The sequence below is a fragment of the Neomonachus schauinslandi genome, chromosome 13 (genome assembly GCF_002201575.2).
Source record: "Neomonachus schauinslandi chromosome 13, ASM220157v2, whole genome shotgun sequence".
Lineage (NCBI taxonomy): Eukaryota > Metazoa > Chordata > Mammalia > Carnivora > Phocidae > Neomonachus > Neomonachus schauinslandi.
In genome coordinates, this window is record NC_058415.1 from 80,448,898 (window position 1) to 80,469,643 (window position 20,746).

General features: G+C 51.5%; 1 protein-coding gene across 5 annotated transcripts in view; it reads left to right on the forward strand.

The window, feature by feature from the left end:
* The window catches only part of GSN (gelsolin), a 54,000-nt gene extending 35,407 nt beyond the window's left edge, over positions 1–18,593 (forward strand). For all 5 annotated transcript variants that reach the window (XM_021691688.1, XM_044920697.1, XM_044920698.1 and 2 more), the window contains 14 exons: positions 1,053–1,214; positions 2,713–2,862; positions 4,013–4,102; positions 6,299–6,431; positions 7,695–7,783; positions 7,980–8,195; positions 9,871–10,004; positions 12,360–12,450; positions 13,662–13,832; positions 14,472–14,646; positions 15,704–15,828; positions 16,045–16,122; positions 17,726–17,786; positions 18,214–18,593. In XM_021691688.1, the coding sequence (XP_021547363.1) occupies positions 1,053–1,214; positions 2,713–2,862; positions 4,013–4,102; positions 6,299–6,431; positions 7,695–7,783; positions 7,980–8,195; positions 9,871–10,004; positions 12,360–12,450; positions 13,662–13,832; positions 14,472–14,646; positions 15,704–15,828; positions 16,045–16,122; positions 17,726–17,786; positions 18,214–18,383 (1,845 nt within the window). In that variant the 3' untranslated portion in view covers positions 18,384–18,593. The remainder of the gene's footprint in view (positions 1–1,052; positions 1,215–2,712; positions 2,863–4,012; positions 4,103–6,298; positions 6,432–7,694; positions 7,784–7,979; positions 8,196–9,870; positions 10,005–12,359; positions 12,451–13,661; positions 13,833–14,471; positions 14,647–15,703; positions 15,829–16,044; positions 16,123–17,725; positions 17,787–18,213) is intronic.
* Positions 18,594–20,746: the final 2,153 nt, after the last annotated feature.

The following is a 20,746-nucleotide window of genomic DNA, read 5'->3' on the forward strand; positions in this document are numbered from 1 at the left end:
TGCAGGGCAGGCCTACTGAAGGCCCCTTCCCTGGGACTTGGTGACCACTGCAGAGCCTGGCAGAGCAGGGATTTCTGTCCCCATTTCAGAACAGAGAGGCCTGAGGCTCGGAGAGGGGAAGAGACTTACCCAGAGTCACCCAGCACTGTAGTGGCAGGACAGGGACTTGACCCTGAGGTCGGTGCTCTGTACTTGGATGGGACTTGCTACAGTACGGCAGGTGGAGAGAGAAGGGGGGTGTGGGTTGGAGCCATCTTCCTAGAGAGCCTGGAAGATGGGAAAGCTTGGAATGAGCATTTCTCAAAATGGCTTTGCAAGACACTTGAGCTGCAAGCAGGATGTGGTGGAGAAGGCAGTTCTTGATTCAGTAAGGTCAGGAAATGCTGCATAAAACAAAAGGCGGACAGCCCATTTCTTTACCACAGGACTTCTCAGAGCCTGTGTTATGCTGACGTGCACTGTGTAACGAACGGTCAGGGAGCCAGTAAGAAGCATTCCCCATGGCGCCTGGGTGGCTCAGTTGTTAAGCGTCTGCCTTCGGCTCAGGTCATGATCCCAGGGTCCTGGGATCGAGCCCCGCGTCGGGCTCCCTGCTCGGCGGGGAGCCTGCTTCTCCCTCTCCCACTCCCCCTGCTTCTCCCTCTCCCACTCCCTCTGCTTGTGTTCCCTCTCTCGCTGTGTCTCTCTCTGTCAAATAAATAAATAAAATCTTTAAAAAAAAGAAGCATTCCCCGTGCTTCTGTGATCCTGGAACCCTTTCCTTGCAGAATAACTTGGAGGACCAGAGTTCCTTAGAACATTCCTTGGGAAATGCTGGTTTTGAGAAAGGAATGTCTGTAGCTTTTCAATTCAGGCAAGTGGCCCCAGGGGTCTTTGTTAGTGGAGTATGAGATTCAAAGGGGTGGCAGCTGATAGAATCTGACCAAGGAATCTGCTGGAAGGCCGCTGGTCCACAGGCCAGAATTTCCTTCAATTCTCCCCTCTCCCCTCCCCCTATATCTGCTTCCCTGGACACTTTGCCCTGGACTGACACTGTCTGCTTGACCCAACAGAAAGGAGGCGTGGCATCAGGATTCAAGCACGTGGTACCCAATGAAGTGGTGGTGCAGAGACTCTTCCAGGTCAAAGGGCGGCGTGTGGTCCGTGCCACCGAGGTGCCCGTGTCCTGGGAGAGCTTCACCAATGGTGACTGCTTCATCTTGGACCTGGGCAACGTAAGTCCCGCCCTGCCTTTTCCCAGGGGCCCCTGAGATGCTTCTGCCTGGCTGGGCCTGACTCTGGGGAGGGGGACACACCCATGTGAACACATGCAAAGACATGGGCAGGCAAGCCCCAGGGACAGCAGCCCCCGTGTAGACACATGTTCTGTGCACGAGCCGGACACACCTGCAGAGACTGGAGGACAGAGGTGCCCAGCATGCATAGACTCCCACGCGTGCAAACTCAAGCCCATCACACACAGGTGCACAGACCTTGTGCACAGTTGTACTCGGACTTTGACTGACATGTAGATTCCCCGACATCTTGTGTTCATATGCACATCTCATGTGCCTTACGTATAGTCATTCACAAATGCAGGCATGTGAGAAAACTATCGGCTCTTGCCCACCAGACCCAGACATGCGTACCATGATGAGTGCCTACAACAGAGACTTGGGTGTGCTGTTCAAGGACCCACATCTATGTGTCTCATGCATGTAGTTGTGCATGTGGGATGCACTTACCCCAGCCCAGCTTACAGATGTGTGATGCTTTGTACACATTCTTGACATCAGGTGCACTCATCCCTGCAAATGGACATGGCCAGACATTCCACCGCCGCCTCATCTATGTATGTGGTGTAATGTCCATGCAAACACAGGCAAGTATATTTAGTGTGAGCCTTTTATTAAAGTATAATAGGTACACAAAAGAGTGTGTGAATCCTGAGTGTATAGCTCAGTGGACTTCTCAAAGTGAACACACTGGTGTAACCAACACCCGGATCAAGAAACAGAATGTCATGCGCTCATAGAAGCCCTCTCCTGTCCTCATCTAGTCCCTTCAAGCCCATGGGTAACCATAATCCCGAACTCTGAGCAGCATAGCAGGGTTCCACCCATTTCTGAACTTTATGTACATGGAATCATTCTTTCTTCTGTCTGATCTGCCTGCCCACTTTTGATCAACATTCTGTTTCTGAGATCTATCCATATGGCATTTAATCATAGATTGTTCATTCCCCTTGCTATGTCACACTGAACTGGGCTGATGTGCTCCTATTTATCTATGCTTTTCTTGTTTATGGGCACTCAGAAGAGTTTCTGGTTTGAGGCGATTCCAGGCGTGCCCCCCTGAATGTTCTTGCATGGGTCTTCCGGGGCATGTGCAAATGCACTTCCGTGGAGTGTGCGTCTGGGAGGGATGCTGTCAAAGATAGCAGTACATGGAGCTCTAGTAGCTACAGCTAAATGGTTTTCCAAAACGGTTGTGCCCATTTCCGCTCCCACCAGCCGGCAGACATTTTTATGCACATTCCAAGCTGTGCAGTCACACACCCTGGCGCACACGGATCACGCCCATTGTGCTTGGGTGTGGGCATGTGCGTGCCCCATCAGCCTCGTGGGCAGGCTGAGAACGAGGTGGGCATACACACCCCCTCCTGGCCGTGTCACTGGGCGGGGCTGATAGGAAGGCTGGGGCGCTGCCTGACACAGGGTCCCTGCCCTACAGGACATCTACCAGTGGTGTGGCTCCAGCAGCAACCGATTTGAGAGGCTGAAGGCCACACAGGTGTCCAAGGGCATCCGGGACAACGAGCGGAGTGGCCGGGCCCGAGTGTATGTGTCGGAGGAGGGCGCTGAGCCTGAGGCGATGCTCCAGGTATTTGGGCCGCATCCCGGGGGTGCAGGGTGGGGCCGAGCGTCAGTCTCAGATGCTCATTTTGTCCCTCCATCGGTTGGGCAATCCTGAGGCGAAGTTGTTTTTCCACTAAGCTGGGACTCCTCAGAGAGTGGGGAAGAGCAACTTCCCAGACAGTTCCCAGACTCTGCGGAGAGGTGGGGCTGGAATCCCAGGGCCTGGTGCCTTCTGGGGTTATGAGCCACACCCTCCAGCTGGGAGGGCCAGGTCCTCCCAAGGAACTGAGGAGGAGGGTTATGGCATCTTCTGAGAGCAATCCTGGAACTGGAGCCAGATCAGAAAGAGACAACTGACCCAATCCCCTCTTTCCTCTTCTGATCGTTCCTAGTGATTTATGGCCCATTCAGGCAACTGCAGGATGGCACTGCCCCCCGTTGTGCTTTGAGGACATATCAATAGAGGCAGAATTCACCAGGAAAAGGAGGAGACCATAAGCTCTGCTCTATGCCCTTTGGCTTCTACTTGTCTGGGGGCGTTGAGTTCCACTTTTTAGGAAGAGCAGAAGGTTATTATGGGGAGGAGCCTGGACACCAACCATGGCTTGGAAGCAGCAGTAGCTGGGGTTGTTGACTCTGGAGTAGCCCAGAATGGAAGAGTGAAAATAGGCTGTGAAATCACAGGGATCTGGGTTCCAATTCTGACTTAGCTACCTCATAGCTGTGTGTACAAGTTACTTGAGCTCTCTGGACTTCAGGTTCCTCCTCTAAAAGGAGAGTGATCATCGGTGCCTCGTGGGTGTGAGCAATGAGTGGGATCACCTAAAGCCGTGTGGGGGAAGGTGTTTATCATTCTGAGAAAGCCTGGGAGGAAATGGGAGCATGAATATTTGAAGGCCTGTGCTGGGGGTGGAGGAGCTGGGTGTTCTCACGGAGCTCCCGGGGACAGGGCAACAGGGAGGGAAGGACTTGACAGGCAGCTCTGGTTGAGACCCGCACACAGGAGACATGTGAAGAGATGCAGGACGTCTCTGGAGGGGGTCCTACCCTTAGTGGAGGGTGTCACGGTGGATGCCCGGAGGGTCCTTGCCTGCCTGGGGAGGGAGCTCTCTGAGGAGCCCAGGCCCCTCCCTGAGGTCAAGGCCGGACTTTCTTCCCTCTCTCATCTCCTGCAGGTGCTGGGCCCTAAGCCGGCTCTGCCTGCAGGTATGGAAGACACAGCCAAGGAGGATGCGGCCAACCGCAGGCTGGCCAAGCTCTACAAGGTGAGCCTCAGCTGCTCTGTCTCCTGGGTGTGGGGTCAGGACAGGGAGGTGGGGGACTTGGTCTTCCCGAGCTCTGCCGCCATGGGACCCGAAGCAGAGCACCCTCGGGCGGGGGCTCGGCTCCCACATGTCTCCAGCGGACATCCAGCTACTTCCTTTGCCTTCCTACACCAGGAATAAGAGAATTTGATCAACTGTAGGTAGACACATTTACATCATGCTCATCTGTGTCGTCTTGGGCGGCACGTAGTCTTTCTCTAGGTCTCAGTTTCCTCATCTGTAAAGTGGGTGGGGAGTAGGACAGTAAGGCCAACTTTGCAGGATTTCTAGGAGTCCACAGAGAAAACATGGGAAAATGTTTAGGAAAATACTTGGGGAAGTACTATAGAAATGGGCGTGTGTGTATGTGTGTGTGTGTGTGTGTGTAGTTACTTAGTTATAATTTATTTCTTGTGATTTTTAAAACTCAGGCTGAGCTTGAGCTGAGGAACTCTGGCCTCATGACTGAGCTCTGGGTGAAAGCCTGGCCGAGCCCATGATACTCGTGTCAAGCCCTCAGCTTATTTGTGGTAAAATCACAACAAAATGGGGTGCAGATTTCCATCACCTCCAAAGAAACACCACATTGATTTTTATTCTGATTATAAAGAAATGTATATTCATTGAAGAAAATAGTAAGCAATACTCCAGAGCATAAAAAGAAAATTAAAGTCAATGAAGTTTCACTAGTTTAAGATAACAAGTACTATTTTTAAAATGTTTTAATTATAAAAGTAACAAAACTCAATTTTTAAAAAACCAGCCTCTCCCGTACCCTTTTTAAGGGTTACCATGGTTACACAGCTATCATTTTAGTGAAAGAAGGTCCAGATTACATCTTTCTGTATCTAATTACACACTTTTCCATCTCTGTTTGGTATAAATGGATCCAAAGTATTCATGCTTTTCTGTGACCTTCTTTTTCCCTCTCAGCGTGGCCAGGAATATCTTTCTACAACAGTGATCTAGATGGCCCTTTGTAGTAGCTCTGTTGTATTCTATTTTATGAATGTAAGAATCTCAACAGACATTTATGGACACTAGGATGTATCCACCCTTTCTGATTGCAAAGAGTCCCTCTCCGTGCACTTGTGCCGAGTAAAGCCTTAGGGCAAGTTCCCAGACGTGGATTTTGGGGTCAAAGCCTGAATAATAAGTCAGTGATTGAAAATACCAGTTTTGGAGTCAGATTGCCTGTCTTCGAATCCCAGGATGGCCTTCTAGCTGTTCAGTTACTTAAACCTCTCTGTGCCCTGGTTTCCTTGTGAATAAAATGGGGGATACTGTAGGACTATCGCAGGGTTGCTGCAAGGATTAAAGGAGTTCTACAATGGCATAAATTATTAAATTATACAAATTGCTCAGAACAGTGCCCAGTGCATAGTAAGTACTCAGTAAGTGTAGAGCGTTTGTTACTTAAAGTTCTGATACATTATTAAACTGCACTCTGGAAGGGCTCCCAGATTATCTGGAACCTTGTCAACACTGGGGATTGTCAGTGTTTTGAATTTTGACTAGCATGGCACACTTTCATTTTAATTTCCTGAAAGCTTTTCATTTTGGAATAATTTGAAGGTTTGCAGAAAAATTGCAAAGATAGGATGGAAGGTTTCCACATATCCTTCATCCGGCTTTTCCTTAACATCTTACCATAACCAGAGACGTTTGTCAACACCAAGAAACTGACACTGGTTCAACACTGTTAACTAAACAACAGACTTGATTCGGGTTTCCCCAATTTCTCATTCCCGATTCCAATCCAGGATACCACACTGCATCTGCATTTATATCTTTCTACCTTCGTTTTTTGTTTTTTTTTTTAACGAATGACATTGACTGTCTCCTCGGCCAACTGTACAAATCTCCTGTGCCACCTGCATGCCCACGTCTTACCCCACTTCCCTTTCTGTGTGCAGTTTCCACGTTACACGTGTATGTGGGTTGCAGGTGTGATTTTTGGCAAAGCAGAGAAGGGGAAAGAAAACCTGAGTATACCTCAGAGCTTGGGGACGTGGGTCTGGGTGTTACTCTCCCGTGTTTTTGGGGTGGCAGCTGGGATGTGGGCCAACCCATGTGTCAGCCTGGGGGTCCCACCTGGGCAGGCCGAAGTGGTGGAGGTCACTCATGTTCTGGGCCTCCTGTCCCTCGTCCCCTCAGGTCTCCAATGGTGAGGGCACCATGTCGGTCTCCCTCGTGGCTGATGAGAACCCCTTCGCCCAGGGGGCCTTGAAGTCTGAAGACTGCTTCATCCTGGACCATGGCAGAGATGGGAAAATCTTTGTCTGGAAAGGTACTGGGGGCAGGGAAAGGGTTTCTGACAGCCCCCAGGCCCTCGTGGGAGCTCCTACAGCCCTGGGAGGGTAGAGTGTGTGTGGCAGGCACCCTGGGGCACGGCAGCCTCCAGAATAGCAATCGAGTGTTGTTCTGAAGCCAGTGGCTTTACAATTGACTCGCTTTGTGATCTTGGGCACTTGACTTACCCTCTCTGGGCCTCAGATTTCCCATTTGGGCTAAAACCAGTGTTTCCCAGGTATGTTATAATACCAGTTCTCTCAGAGGCTAATTGGCAGCCTGTAAAGAAAAAAAAAAAGTGTATATTTCTGTGGTCAAATAAGTTTATGGGCAACACTGTTAACAGGCTTGTTTACTGCAGGCCTTTTAAGAACCTTTAACTTGCTAATGTATCTTGGGGCTTTTCACAAAAGTGATCTGGTTTCTATTTGGGAAATGCTGTGCTAGGGGTCCATGGAATCTGTGGGGAATGTCCTGTGGGATTGATGATGAGAGGCTCTTGGAAAACGTTGGCCCAGATGCTTCTGAGAGGACCCATCAGCATCCTGCTTGGATGCTCTACCATTAGTCCTGGGGACGAGGACAGAAGGGGGAGGGAGGCAGTGGGTGCACAGAGAAGGGCAGAGAGGAAGAGAGAGATAGAGCACTTATGGCCATTATTATTATTCTTTGGACTCCTCAGCCTTGGCAGTAGGAAGGCTGGGGACTGCGGGTTGGCACCTGCTGGCCAGGAGCTGTGCAGGCATGGGGAGGCTCTCAGGTTGGCATGAACTTCAGACTGGGGAGTGGGAGGAGGCCCCCACTGTGGACAGGTGGCCTAGGAGCAGGAAGGGGGCCCGAGGGTGTGGTGTGTGGACTTCAGAGTCACAGCTTTCCCTCTTGCTGTGTGGCCTTGGACAAGTCAGCTAACCTCTCTAAGACCCTGGTTTTCTTATATGTCAGTGGGACAAGTTAATAATGATCTTTATCACAAAGGGTCATTGTGTGAATTAAATGAAATCAGCTATGGACAGTTCTGAGCACAGAGTACATGCTCTGTAAATGGACCACAACGGTTGCTGTGGTTACTACCATCAGTTACGACCCCCAGCTGGACCCCCAGGGGCTCTAGGAGCAGTCATCTCTGGGTGGAGGGGTCTGGTCTTGGCTGTCTGCAGCGTCAGAAGAATAGGGAGGGAAGTTCGGCTGCTGCTTCCCCTGGACCATTGGATGTTAGGACATAGCACTGACCCCGGGTGCCTCACCCCCCACCTGCCGACAGGCAAGCAGGCCAACATGGAGGAAAGGAAGGCTGCCCTCAAAACGGCCTCCGACTTCATCTCCAAGATGGACTACCCCAGGCAGACCCAGGTGAGCCTTGGAGCCAAGCCGCACGGTGAGGACAGGTCCAGGTCGGGTGGGGTGGGGCTGGGACGGGGTGGGCCTCCCCTACCCGCCTCAGTGCGGACTGGGTGTCTGAGTCTCCTCTGAGGACCTCTGCCTGGCAGCCCCTGTCCTCAGGGGGACCTGAGCCCGCCCCCATCCTGCTCTTCCCTCACCTGTCCAGGTCTCCGTCCTTCCTGAGGGTGGCGAGACCCCGCTGTTCAAGCAGTTCTTCAAGAACTGGCGGGACCCAGACCAGACAGATGGCCCAGGCTTGGCCTACCTCTCCAGCCACATTGCCAATGTGGAGCGCATGCCCTTCGATGCTGCCACCCTGCACACGTCCACTGCCATGGCAGCCCAGCACAGCATGGATGACGACGGCTCAGGCCAGAAACAGGTGCCTGGGGGATTGCGTGGGGGTGTCCAGGCCCCTCCCGTGCTCCCTCCCAGGCACCTCTGGCTCATGCATTGCCTCCTGCTTCCCTGAGGCCCTTCCTCTATGAGGTTTTGACCACAGTCTTGGTGGTTGGGATTCTTTTGCCTCAGTTAATTTTTACAGCCAATATACCCCAAGCACCTACTGTTTGCCAGGCCCCAGGCCAAGTGTCTCAGACGTCACCCTGCCAGCAAGGAGTGCCTGGTGCAAGCACAGCAACAGCTGATTGCTCAGACCTGTGCTGTCGGTGGAAGGTTGGAGGCGAGCACACAGATTATGGGAACAGAGAAAGGGCAAAAGGGGTGGGGTGGTTGGAACAGTCTTCACAGAGGTGGGGACCCTTCTGTTGGGCCTCAGAGGATGAGTCAAAGTTTGCTGCCAGAGAGGAAGAATGGTGGGTATTCCAGGCAGGGAACTGTCCCAAGAGCGTAGGGCTGACTGCATCCTCAAGGAAGGGCCTTGAATGCCGTGTCCAGGACCGTGGACTTGATCCCATAACCAGTGGGTGCAAGTGAGGGTTTTTTCTTTTTCTTGCTTTAAAAGCAGACATGTAACAAGCTCAATTCTCTGCTTTCAAAACTTGCCGTGAAAATGGATTAGAGGCAGGAAAATGAAGGTTGAGACCCTATGAGGAGATGTTTGTAATTGTATAGGTAAGAGAAGACAGCCTGGCTCCCAGGAAGCCACAGTGAAGATGGAGAGGTGGGGGCTGGGGTTCAGAGATGTTTATGAAGTAGAGTCTACTTGTTTGTTTCTATTCTACATGATAGAAACAGCAAAAGTGTTCATTTTTATTTATTCTTATTTTTGCCATTGGTATAATTATCACTCATTCATACTTCAGTGGGAGGGCAGGATGCAGTAAAAATGTTCAGGGTAGCACAGGTGAAAAGAGCTCTGGCAGCCTGGCTGAGTGACCCTCACTCTTCTCACCTATAAAATGGGGTTTAATCCCACCCCTCACCTAGAATTTTCAAGGTCTGGAGATTCTTGGTCTTGGAGGGCGCAGTGTCTCCGAAGTACCACCAGGTGGCGCTGCAGGACCTCATGACCGCTTGGGAAAACTGTCACTGGAGCTCTGGGAAGACACGTGCCAGCAGGGTCATTCTGAGGTCACCTAGGGATGCCCCTGCTTCTGGAGGTGATCTGTACAATCCAGATAACTCCCTAACGATGCCGATGACCGTATCGCTAATAATCACCTCAATCACAATTCTAATAATGAGAGTGGCTGCCAGCTACACGGCGGTCGTCTCCCTGTGCCAGGCACGGTGCTGGACTTTCGAGAGTGAACTCACTTGATCCTCACGACACTTGGAGGTGGGCACTCACTGTGTTACCCTCGCTGAAAGCACGGCCTAAATACCACCGTGCAGCTCCCCATGCCTGTGCTGACCACTCCGAGGAGGTGGGTGGGGTGGGGGTGTCATGTAAGGATCCGGGGTTTGAATCCTAGTGGCTCAGTGATTGGGGCAAATTCTTTAGGTTCAGCCTGAGCCCAAGTGGAGCCGCGTATAAAAAGCTTGTCCTGTTGTGTAACCCTGACCCACCACCCCGCGGTTCCCCACTGGCCTGAGTTGGGGGGGTCTGGGTGGGGGGAACCGCACCGCATCTGAGCCTGGCCTTGTCCTGGCAGATCTGGAGAATCGAAGGCTCCAACAAAGTGCCTGTGGACCCCTCCATGTACGGGCAGTTCTACGGTGGGGACAGTTACATCATTCTGTACAACTACCGTCACGGTGGCCGTCAGGGACAGATCATCTACAACTGGTGAGGCTGTGGGGTCATGCGCTGGGGGATGGGATGTGGGGGGGGGCTCCGACTGGGCCCTGAGCATGGCATGGGGCTGAGAGGCCTGTGGTGGAATGGCCACACTGTGAGGGAGGGCTCCTATCCTCGAGGCAATGCCTCTTGTCTTATTTCTCGTAACAACGTTTAAACCGTTCTTCCAAAAATATGACATGTCCATTGTAGGAGATGCAGTGAGTAGGGAGAAGCAAACAGAAGATCCCTCCCACAATTCCACACCAAGCACTGTACCTACCACGTGTTTTCTAATCTAAAAATTTAAATTCCAAACGAAGGGGGAGACAAACCATGAGAGACTATGGACTCTGAGAAACAAACTGAGGGTTCTAGAGGGGAGGGGGCTGGGGGGATGGGTTAGCCTGGTGATGGGTATTAAAGAGGGCACGTTCTGCGTGGAGCACTGGGTATTATACGCAAAGAATGAATCATAGAACACTACATCAAAAACTAATGCTGTAACGTATGGTGATTAACATAACGTAATAATGAAAAAATTCTCTTTAAAAAAAAATTTTTTTTAATTCCATTAAAATGGGCAATGCATTCACAAAATTCAAAAATCAAGACAATAAAAAGGTATCTGTTGAGAAATCTTGTTCCCATCCCAACCCCCTTCACCCCATTCTCCAATCCCCACCCCTCTGTAATGGCTTTCATTTGTTTTTTATATATATTCTTCCAGTAATTCTTCCTGCAAATAGGACTATATTACCTAGTTCCCGCCCTTCCCTACCCTTCAAAGGATAGCATACTGTGTATATTGTTATGTACTTTGCTTTTTTCACTTAGTACTTCTTGGAGATGGACCCATGTCAGTACGGAGGGTACTTCCTTGTTCTTTTTTTTTTTTTCTTTTACAGCTGCATAATATTCTGCTGTGTGGCTACACTGTTGCTTGTTTAACAAATTCCTTGTGAATGCATACTTGGATTGATTCCAGTCTTTTGCTATTACAAGCATTGCTATGATTAGTGACCTTTAAACAAATATCATTTGAATGTGTAGAAAAATGTCTGTAGGGTAAATTCCCAGAAGTGGGATTGCTGGGTCAAAGACTAAATGCAGTTGTCATTTTAATAGATGGTGCCCAGTTTCCCTAGATGGACTTTGTAGCATTTTGCGTTCCCAGCAGCACCAGTGAGTCTGTTTCCCCATGGCCTCACTGGTGGACTATGTTGTCAAACTTTTGGATGTTTGTCAACCTTATCGTTGATAAGACAGTATCTCAGTATATTTTTAACTTGTATTGCTCTTACTATACCATCTCAAAACTTTTTGATGATGGTTGGATGTCTTCCTCTTTAAATTTTTTGTTTTGACATAACTTGAGGCTTCCTGAAAAGTTGCAAAAATGGTACAGTTTCGATGTACCCATTACACATCTCCCTCCCTGTGCGTATCTTACCTAACCCGAATACAATGATCAAAACCAGGAAATTAACATAGTATGCAATACTATTTACCAATCTGTAGACCTTCCTTGGATTTCACCAGTTGCCCCACTCATGTCCTCTTTCTGGCCTGGGATCTAACCCAGGATCCCATATGGCACTTAGTCATCATGCCTCCTCAGTGATTAATCACCAAGTCCTAATCTGTGACAGCTCCTCAGTCTTTTCTCTCATGACCTTGGTACTTTGGAAGAGTGCCGGTGGGTTATTTTGTAGAACGCCTCTCCATTTGACAACGTCAGACTTTTAAAAGCAGCTTCAAAGAATTTTTTTTTTGACTAGGTAATACATACACATGGTACAAAATTCAGAAGAACGCATTTTTTTAAAAAACGGTAGCTGCATCCTCAACTTGATTTGTCAGATTTTGTTTGCTTCTATAGATAACACATTAGTTATGGGAAATTTGGACAGTATAGGAAGAGGTGGGGTGGAAAGCAAAGCCCCTGCCCAATCTCCCCTCTCAGGGCGAGCAGCTTGGATCCTTTTGGGGGACATCTGCACGGACTTCTCTGAGCAGGTTCACATGAGGCTATGAGTACTGATGTCTTTTCCCTGCGAAGGGGCTCATGTCCCACTTGCTGTTCTCTGACCTGTCTGTCCCCTGTGAGAAATGTCCTGGCCGCCTTTCTCCGTCTTGGCATCTCCCGGCACCTTCCCTCGTGGCTGCTCTGCCTGGGGTGAGCCCGCTGGCCCCCCACAGGGCACATTTAGGATAAGAGAGACCACTGGTTTTGCTCAGATCTCAGAAGAAGGCCAGGTGCTGAGCTGGGATTGTGGCGTGTGGGTTTCTCAAGGCCCGGGACCAGGGAGACACTCTGGGTTCTGTGCAAACCTTGGTGCTGAGTATCATCTCCTCTCTCAGGCAGGGTGCCCAGTCCACGCAGGATGAGGTCGCTGCGTCTGCCATCCTGACTGCCCAGCTGGATGAGGAGCTCGGGGGGTCCCCTGTGCAGGTGATGCACCTCGTCCATGGGGTCACTCCTCTAGCTGACTGTCCACCCACCCCACAAACATTTGTGCAGGGCTCCCGTGTGCCCGACACCATCTGCAGCCCTGAACACACAGGTCGCGCCCCTGCGCTCATACGGTTTGTAGTGTGGGGAGGAGAAAGATGTTCAGACATTCAGGAGAGGCAGTGTGGCCACTCAGTCAGAGGGCGGATGTGGAGGCAGCCTGCTGTCTTACCTTTGAATCCTGTCTTACCTCTGGGCGACCAGGAATGAGTCACTTAGCCTCTCTGTACCTTTGTAGTCTCAAAGTATCCTCTCTCTGCCCCAGGATTGCCTTGCAGATGAAGAGTTAATCTTAGTAAAAAATTTAGAGCCATACCTGGCCCCCATAATAGTCCCCAGTTACATGTGTGTTAAGTAAGGACATAATAGATCCCTGGGAGGATCTAACTGGATTAGACAAGGACCTCCTTAGGAAGATACTTTTCTGCTGGGACCCAATGGGTGAGTAGGAATTGGGCAGGCACATTTCAGGCAGAGGGAAGAGTATATGCAAAGGCACTGAGGTCAGAGGGGGCATTGAGCAGTAGACCAAGGGACCGAGTGCCATGAGAGAAGTCTCGAGAGGTACGCAGAGGGGCCAGACCACCCAGAAGCCATGGTGAGGATTGACCTTAACCCTGAGAACAAGGGGATATTGCTCCCTGGTAAATGTGATGTGAAGGGATTTATAGGTTTAAGAGGTCCCTCTGGCTGTGCAAGAGGGGTCTCTCCATGTCTAGAAGCTGTATTCTCACCCCTCTGCCGTCTTTCATGCCCTGAGCTGGCGTCACCATTCTGGAAGAATGTCCATGAACAATCCATGTGTTTCTATTTAAGGGAATATTTGCAAACATTGGTTCTCTTTGTTCTTGGACTAGACTCAGGGTCAGCAAGGCAGGTCCTCATGGGAAGGGAGGGCAGCCGAGGCAGTGCCCGGGGGACATGAGGCAGTGGCGTTGTCTCCAGCTTCCCGGGGACTCTCCATTTCCCCGCCCAGCTCCCGTGTGCTGTGGGGTCATGCGCCCCACCACGTGCAGACACCTGCGTGCTGGCCTTGTTTGGAGGATGGGCCTAGGCCATAGTGGCTGGGCTGGGGGGTGAGCTTGCTGCCGCACAGAAGGACGAATGCCCGCACTCTCCTTGCCTGACTTGCTGTCCTGTCACCCTGCCAGAGTCGTGTGGTCCAAGGCAAGGAGCCAGCCCACCTCATGAGCCTGTTTGGCGGGAAACCTATGATCATCTATAAGGGTGGCACGTCCCGTGAGGGCGGGCAGACGGCCCCTGCCAGTACCCGCCTCTTCCAGGTCCGGGCCAGCAGCTCTGGAGCCACCAGAGCCGTTGAGGTAAGGCCCAGGCCCTGAACCCCAGGAGGGATTGGCCTACTTGAAACCTCCCATGCTCGATGGGCAGATGTCTGGGCACAGGACTGGTTGGGGGAGGGGGCGGTTGGGTCAGGAGTTAAGAAGGAGGTTTTTGTAACTTCCCTGGCCTGGCAAGCAGAATTGTATGTCTTAGACTTCCTCATGTCTTAAGGATGCCCGGGGCTCCTTGCATACTTTCCATAATGGAAAGTTCACTACCTAACAGGTAGTCCATTCTTCGCCATCTGGACACTTCCTGATTATATGCCACGTGGTCTCTGTCCCTTTTATGGCAGAAGATGCAGACCTGAACATACTCCTACAGGATGCTCAGAGCAGCCTAGAGGAGAATGGGACTATCACCTCCTTTGTTCTGGGCACTCAACTTCTGTTAATGCAGCCCAGAATTCTAGAATGACCGTGTTGAGCCACAGCACGTTAGTGAATCATGGGAATCAACTAAGCCCCTCATTGTCCAAAGTCTGTGCTCTCAGCTGTGATGGGGGTGCTCTTCCAAGTCTCCATCTAAGAGCTGGTCCTGCTGCAGGGTCTCCTGGGCAGTAAAGAGGGGGCTGAGGACTTTTGGTCTGGTTTCTGATTAATCGAGCGCTGCCTTCCCAGATAATTCCTAAGGCTGGTGCGCTGAACTCCAATGATGCCTTTGTCCTGAAAACTCCCTCGGCCACCTACTTGTGGGTGGGTGCCGGAGCCAGCGAGGTGGAGAAGACGGGGGCCCGGGAGCTGCTCAGGGTCCTGCGGGTCCAACCTGTGCAGGTGGCAGAAGGCAGTGAGCCAGGTAGGAGCTGGGGGCGGAGGGGCCTGCTGCTCTCTGGGGACTGCAGCTCTTAGGTTCCCTCCCTTCTTTCTGCTTGGGGGGTGGGGCTCTGGATCCTCACCCCTTCTAGTGCCTGTCCCCGAAGGAGTGCTCAAGAAAAGCAGGTTGAGGGCTATGGTCAGTGAGAGGGAGGCCTTCAGGAGCTACGAGAAAGGAGAGTTCAGTGTGGGCTGGGGCATTCAAGGAGGGCTGCTGGAAGAGGTGGTCACTTGCTAGGAAGCCTTGAAAGACAGGCAGGAGTAGCAGCCTCTCCTAATCTTCAGAATCTCCAAGGATAGAATTGCCACAAGCCTGCTCTGTTTCCCGAACATAGGTGGGCACATCTTCTTTACGCCAGCCCTCAGTCTCTCTGCTCTTGCTATGAGCCCATTCCTTCCCGCCTGATGCTCAGTAGAAGTGGGGAGGAGCAGCTCAGTCTTCAGCTGCACTGTCCAGTGGGACTTTCTGAGAGGCTGGACATGTTCATACCTGCCCAGGTCCAATATGGTGGCCACTAGTCACATGTGGCTACTGAGCACTTGAAATATGGCTCCTGGGAATTAATGAGAATGAGGAACTGAATGTCTAATTGTATTTAATTTTAATGAACTTAAATAGCCACATGTGGACAGAGCAGGTGTAGTGGAAAGAATCGGGCGGGTGGGGTGGGTTGGAGCCCGACAGGATTTGTACCCTGGCTTTCCCACTTACTAGCTGTGTGATGTTGGGTGAGTGGATTACCCTCTCTGAGCCTCCGTCACCCTGTCTGTTGAGCAGGGATAATTATCCCCAGCCCGCAGTGCTGTCGTCATTCAGAAGCCAGAGGTAGTCCTGCCTGTGTGCGTGCTGCCAAGTCGGCTCTCTGGTCTCTGTTTCATCACCTTCAGATTCCCTCAGGCCCTCTCCCTCTCTGGTCCCCTGGGTGGAGGGGGGTTGAGAGCACTGGGTCGTTCTAGGGCAGGGTTTTTACCATGAGGTCTGAGGAGCGTGCTGGGGGAGGTGGTGTCAGGGGACCAACTGCTGTGGTCTCCCCTCACAGACAGCTTCTGGGAGGCCCTGGGCGGCAAGGCTGTCTACCGCACGTCCCCGCGGCTGAAGGACAAGAAGATGGACGCCCACCCTCCTCGCCTCTTTGCCTGCTCCAACAAGATCGGACGTTTTGTGGTGAGCCCCCGCGGAGGTCTCTGCCTCTGCTCCCCCATCCCCCATGGGGAGGCAGACAGTACGGAGGAAGGATCCCCTGCCGGCTGGAGCAACTCCTTCCTGGGCGGCTGGAGCAACTCCTTCCTGGGTGCAAACCCAGTGAGCCCAGCCAGGGGAAGGAGCCTCGGGGGAGCGGGGGCTGGTAAGCTTTCATTAACCCCTTCTGTTCCTTCCCAGATCGAAGAGGTTCCTGGCGAGCTCATGCAGGAAGACCTGGCCACAGATGACGTCATGCTCCTGGACACCTGGGACCAGGTGGGTGAAGGACAGAAGGTGTAGGCTGTCTGGGCTGAGGGAGTGGGAGGAGCTAGACATCCAGCTCTAAGATCAGTTGCCAGGTGTTACTGGAAAGGTCCCCGTGCTGCAGTTGAGTCCCTTCCCCCTTCTGGGCCTCCATTTCCTCCTCTGCAAAATGGGAGTGATGGTACCTACCTTGCCTCATTCACTAAGATGAGATGCAGATTAGATCACATCACAAACTGCAAAGTACCATATAAATGCAAATCAGATGACCAGCATTCTCTCCCAGGCCTTAGCGGAGTGTGAACTCTTACTTTAAATCTATTGATGAAGAAACTTGAATTTAGCATGTCATATGCATAAACTGTCCACAGAGTGACATCTGGAAGTTTCAGACTGCATCTCCTTCTGTTTTAGAAGGCTCTGAGCTCTCTGCTTCTTCTCCTAGGGAAGACTATTGTGTAGGACCGGATGGGGATGGAGCCATTCAGTCGACTAATATTAACTGAGCACCTGCTTCGTGCCAGACACTGATCCGGATGCTAGGGATAGAGCAGACACTCCCCTGCCCTTACGGGGCTTACGTTCTCGTGGGGATGGCAGTCAATAACCCTTCCTATCAGAGTTATCGGTTACAGATGGCAGCCCCAAAGGCATAAGTCTCCCCACTACCTCTGCTTGGGATGCCCAGTGGGAAGATCGGTGCCAGAATGTTCACAGTTTGAGCCCTTCAGCTATTGTTACCAGTTGCTCCCCTGGCTACATAATCTGTTCGTTCATCTGCTTATTCATTCACTCAGCATTTCCTACACCGTCTTCCAGGAACAATGCTGGAGTCCTATGATGAGCAAAATAGACACAGTACCTGCCACGAAGGGGCTTCTAGCTCAGCAGGGAACACATTTGTAGATAAGAGAAATCAAGTCTGGTGTTTTATTGTCTAATATCAGTGTATCAGTGACAGGTGCTTTTTAAAATATGTTAGAGATGCATAAATATGTTTGTATTACAAAACTTGCATTCAAGCTCAAAACTTCTACTTTTTCCAAGCCTTAGACCTATGCGGCCCAGACACACAGAAATGGCACGTAGCAGGCTCAGGGCATATTTGTTGTGAGCATGTGTTTGGCCACTCACTTGCTGATCCCTATAGAGGGATCATTCATGCACTTCTAGAGAGGGATCTCAACCTCCGTGCCTGATGCATGTGGTCAGCAATGTTAGTGAGTGAGGGGCTGGGATCGGGGGGACACGAGCTGCTGGAGCTCGAGGCAAACTGGAGCTGCTCGTCTGAAGTGGGGGCAGGGGAGCTGCTGCTCAGCTTCATCCACACAAAGGTGAAGGCCAGATCCTCCAAGTTTTCAAGAGAACTGGCAACTCTAGATGTTAATGTAAGCTGGTAATTAAACTTGTCTAAAAAGACGTTGCAGACCAACATGTGATGGTGGGTGGGCTGACAAAGCATGCTGGTGGGTCACCAGTTTGCAGACTTGGTTCCAGATCCTTCCAGTCCTGGTGTGTGGGCTCTGTCAGCTGCGGGCTGTGTCCCACATCCAGCACCCGGACCCTCCCTGTGGCTGGGACCTTCCTACCCGCCTCATTTCACATCTCACTCTAGGTCTTTGTCTGGGTTGGAAAGGATTCTCAAGAAGAGGAGAAGACAGAAGCGTTGAGCTCTGGTGAGGACCGAGTGTGCCTGTGGGTCTGTGTCCTGTGGTGTGGTGGGAACAGCTTCCCACATGGGTCTGGGGAGTTCCTGACTAGAGCCCTAGTAGCTGACCAGATCTGATTGGGAACTGGAACCCTAAAGCTGGTTCTTTACTATCTCCCAGTAGGGGAGAGCAGGAGTGAGAAATGATAAAAACTTTGTGAAGGAGGAAGTTGAACTGTGACCCCTGTCCCTTCTGGGGTTCACGGGCAGGATGGTGGAAGAGAGCCATGTGGGGTCATTGCCCTTAAGGGATGGTGGTGTCTAGTGCAGAGACTGGGCATTGGAGACAGTAAAACCAGAAGCCTAGGCAGCTCCTGCCCCGAAGCACCTCCCCCTGGGGAAGGAATCACTAAGGATTTCTGGGGTTTCCTTTTCCTGCACATGTGTATCTACAGCTAAGCGATATATCGAGACGGACCCAGCTAATCGCGACAGGCGGACCCCCATCACCATCGTGAAGCAAGGCTTTGAGCCTCCCTCCTTCGTGGGCTGGTTCCTCGGCTGGGATGACAGCTACTGGTCTGTGGACCCCTTGGACAGGGCCATGGCTGAACTGGCAGCCTGAAGGAGAAACCCCACCCCTGCCCCCGGTCAGTGCCTTTTCTAACAGTCCATCCGTCGGAGACCTTACAGTGAGCAGGGCCTCTCTGGTGTGTGTGAGTGTGTTTTTACTGTAGCCTAAAACAGCCACGTGAAAATTCAGGGTCCTTGCGAAAATTGTCTCAAGTATCTGTGCTTTTGGAAAATTGAATTCAATAAAAAGCTTTTGGAAGTGTGTGAGCCTGCCGCGGCTCCGTCTGTCCTGGTGATTCTTCTGGAAGTGCCCAGGGAGGGGCCTTGCCTTTGCCCTTGCACTGGTGGATGAGCTTCACTCATGCTGGGTGTGAATCCTGGACCTTCGAGAAGCTGATGCCAGGATGAGGTGGGACGTGCAGAGAGATGGCTCCAGGGGAACGGCCTGTGTGGAAGGGACTCGGGAGGGGGCCCCACCCCAGATGGCTGTGTAGTCCAGGCAAGTCTGGCAGAGCTTGTCGGGGAATGCTTGAGCGAAAGGAAAAAAACAAAAAAACCCAAAACCGCCAAAAGAAAAGCTTTTTTAATTGCATAGTCCCATTTTTGCTATTTTTTATTGTGGAAAACTACATATAATACTCATTTTGACCATTCGTAAGTGGCATTCAGTAGCATTAAATACGTTTACGGTGTTGTGAGGTCACCACCACGATCTGTACCCAAACCTTTTTCATATCCCCAACATACATGGTGTGCCCATTACACAGTAACTCCCGTTCCTCCTTCCTCTCTGCTCCTGGTAACCTTTATTCAGTTTTCTGTCTCCATGAATTTGCCTTTTCCCATACAAAATTTGCCCTCTGTGTCTGGCTTGTTTCACTTAGCATAATGTTTCCAAGATTCATATATTTTGCAGCAAATATCACATTTTCATTCCTTTTTTGTGGCTGACTACTATTCCATTGTGTGTATACACCACATCTGGTTTATCCATTCATCCATCGGTGGGCACTCAGGTCATTTCCACGTTCTGGCTATTGTGAACAAGACCACTGTGGACACAGGGGTGCAAATATCTGTTTGATTCAAAGTGTTCCTGAGCCACAGTCCCATCAGCCAGTGAAGGAGCTGCGCTCCCCCCAGGAGCGGCTGTGGTGTCTTATCTCCCCACTCCACACCGTCATCAGGAGGCGTGGCTTTGGTGCACCTGTGGGGACAGAGCTCAAAGCCAGCAGCTGGGCCCCTTAGCCATTTGCATTCGCTGCCTAGAAGCCTGGACAAGGTGCCTTCTCCCAGCCATCATGCCCTGTAACTAATCTGCCTACACCTTCCTGGCTTCCTCTGCCTTCCGTGAGTCATTCTGCTGCCCCAAAGCTATTTGGAGAAATCTCCTCGGCTACTGAAGTTACCGTCACAGAAGGTGCCCCTGAAGGCTCCCAAAGCCGTGGGAGAGGGACTTCCTCTGTGCCCCACTTTGTCCCCCGCCCCCCACAGGCCGTGAATCTCTGCTCACGCTCAGAGTGTCACAAAATCCCTTTTAGACTTTTCCATGAGCTTCTTCTAGAGCTTTTCTCCATGGATGTTCCAAACCAGAGCAAGGAACTGCTGTGGAACAGATCCCTTTCCCTCCCCTCTATCCTTCTGGTCTTTTCTCCCCACGTTCTCCGCCATTTTGTTCCCGTGCCCCCTGTCCTCCTGATCCCCACCTGTTCCAGAGGGAGTCTCCCATTCCTGGGGCTGGGACAGGGAACAGAGGCCAGTGTGAAGGTTTATACGGTAGGAAGGGTGTGTGTGTGTTTACACTGCCATTTCCAGAGCTGCTGCTCACTCAGATCGCCCAGGGAGCTTTTTTAAACCACAGGTGCCCCAGGGGCCCTACCTCCAGAGATTCTGATTCATCGCAGAGGTGACAAGGGGAGTGGAGAAGGAATTTTCCAGGTGAGACACGGGGCGGGGTGGGGTGGGGTGCTCCTTGCATTTCAGGCAGACTGTGCAGCAAGTACAGAGGGAGCGATGAGGGAGAACGGTATGCTCAGGGACAGCCCGTAAGGCCAGAGCAGCTGGGGAGGGCTGGGCCTCCCATCCGAGAGGTGGGCAGGGCCCAGGGGAACCTCAACTACCATGCGAAGGGGTTTGGACCTGATCTTTTAACTCCTGCCTCACCCCAAAGGGTTACTTTCACAGTCAAAGTGATCAACTTGACAAATGCAGAGTTCTGGAACAACAGCAGCATTTTCACCTGGAGCTTCTAGAACCTTCCATAAGAGGCAGGTGGAGGCCTGTCTAGACGAGCCAGCTCACATCCTGAAAACTCGTGGGAGGACGAATTGCAAGTAGACCTGAATTCATTTCCTCTAGTGCCATTCAAGGTGGTTTATTGGCCAGTTTCAGTTTATTGGTGGCTGTGGCCTTTGA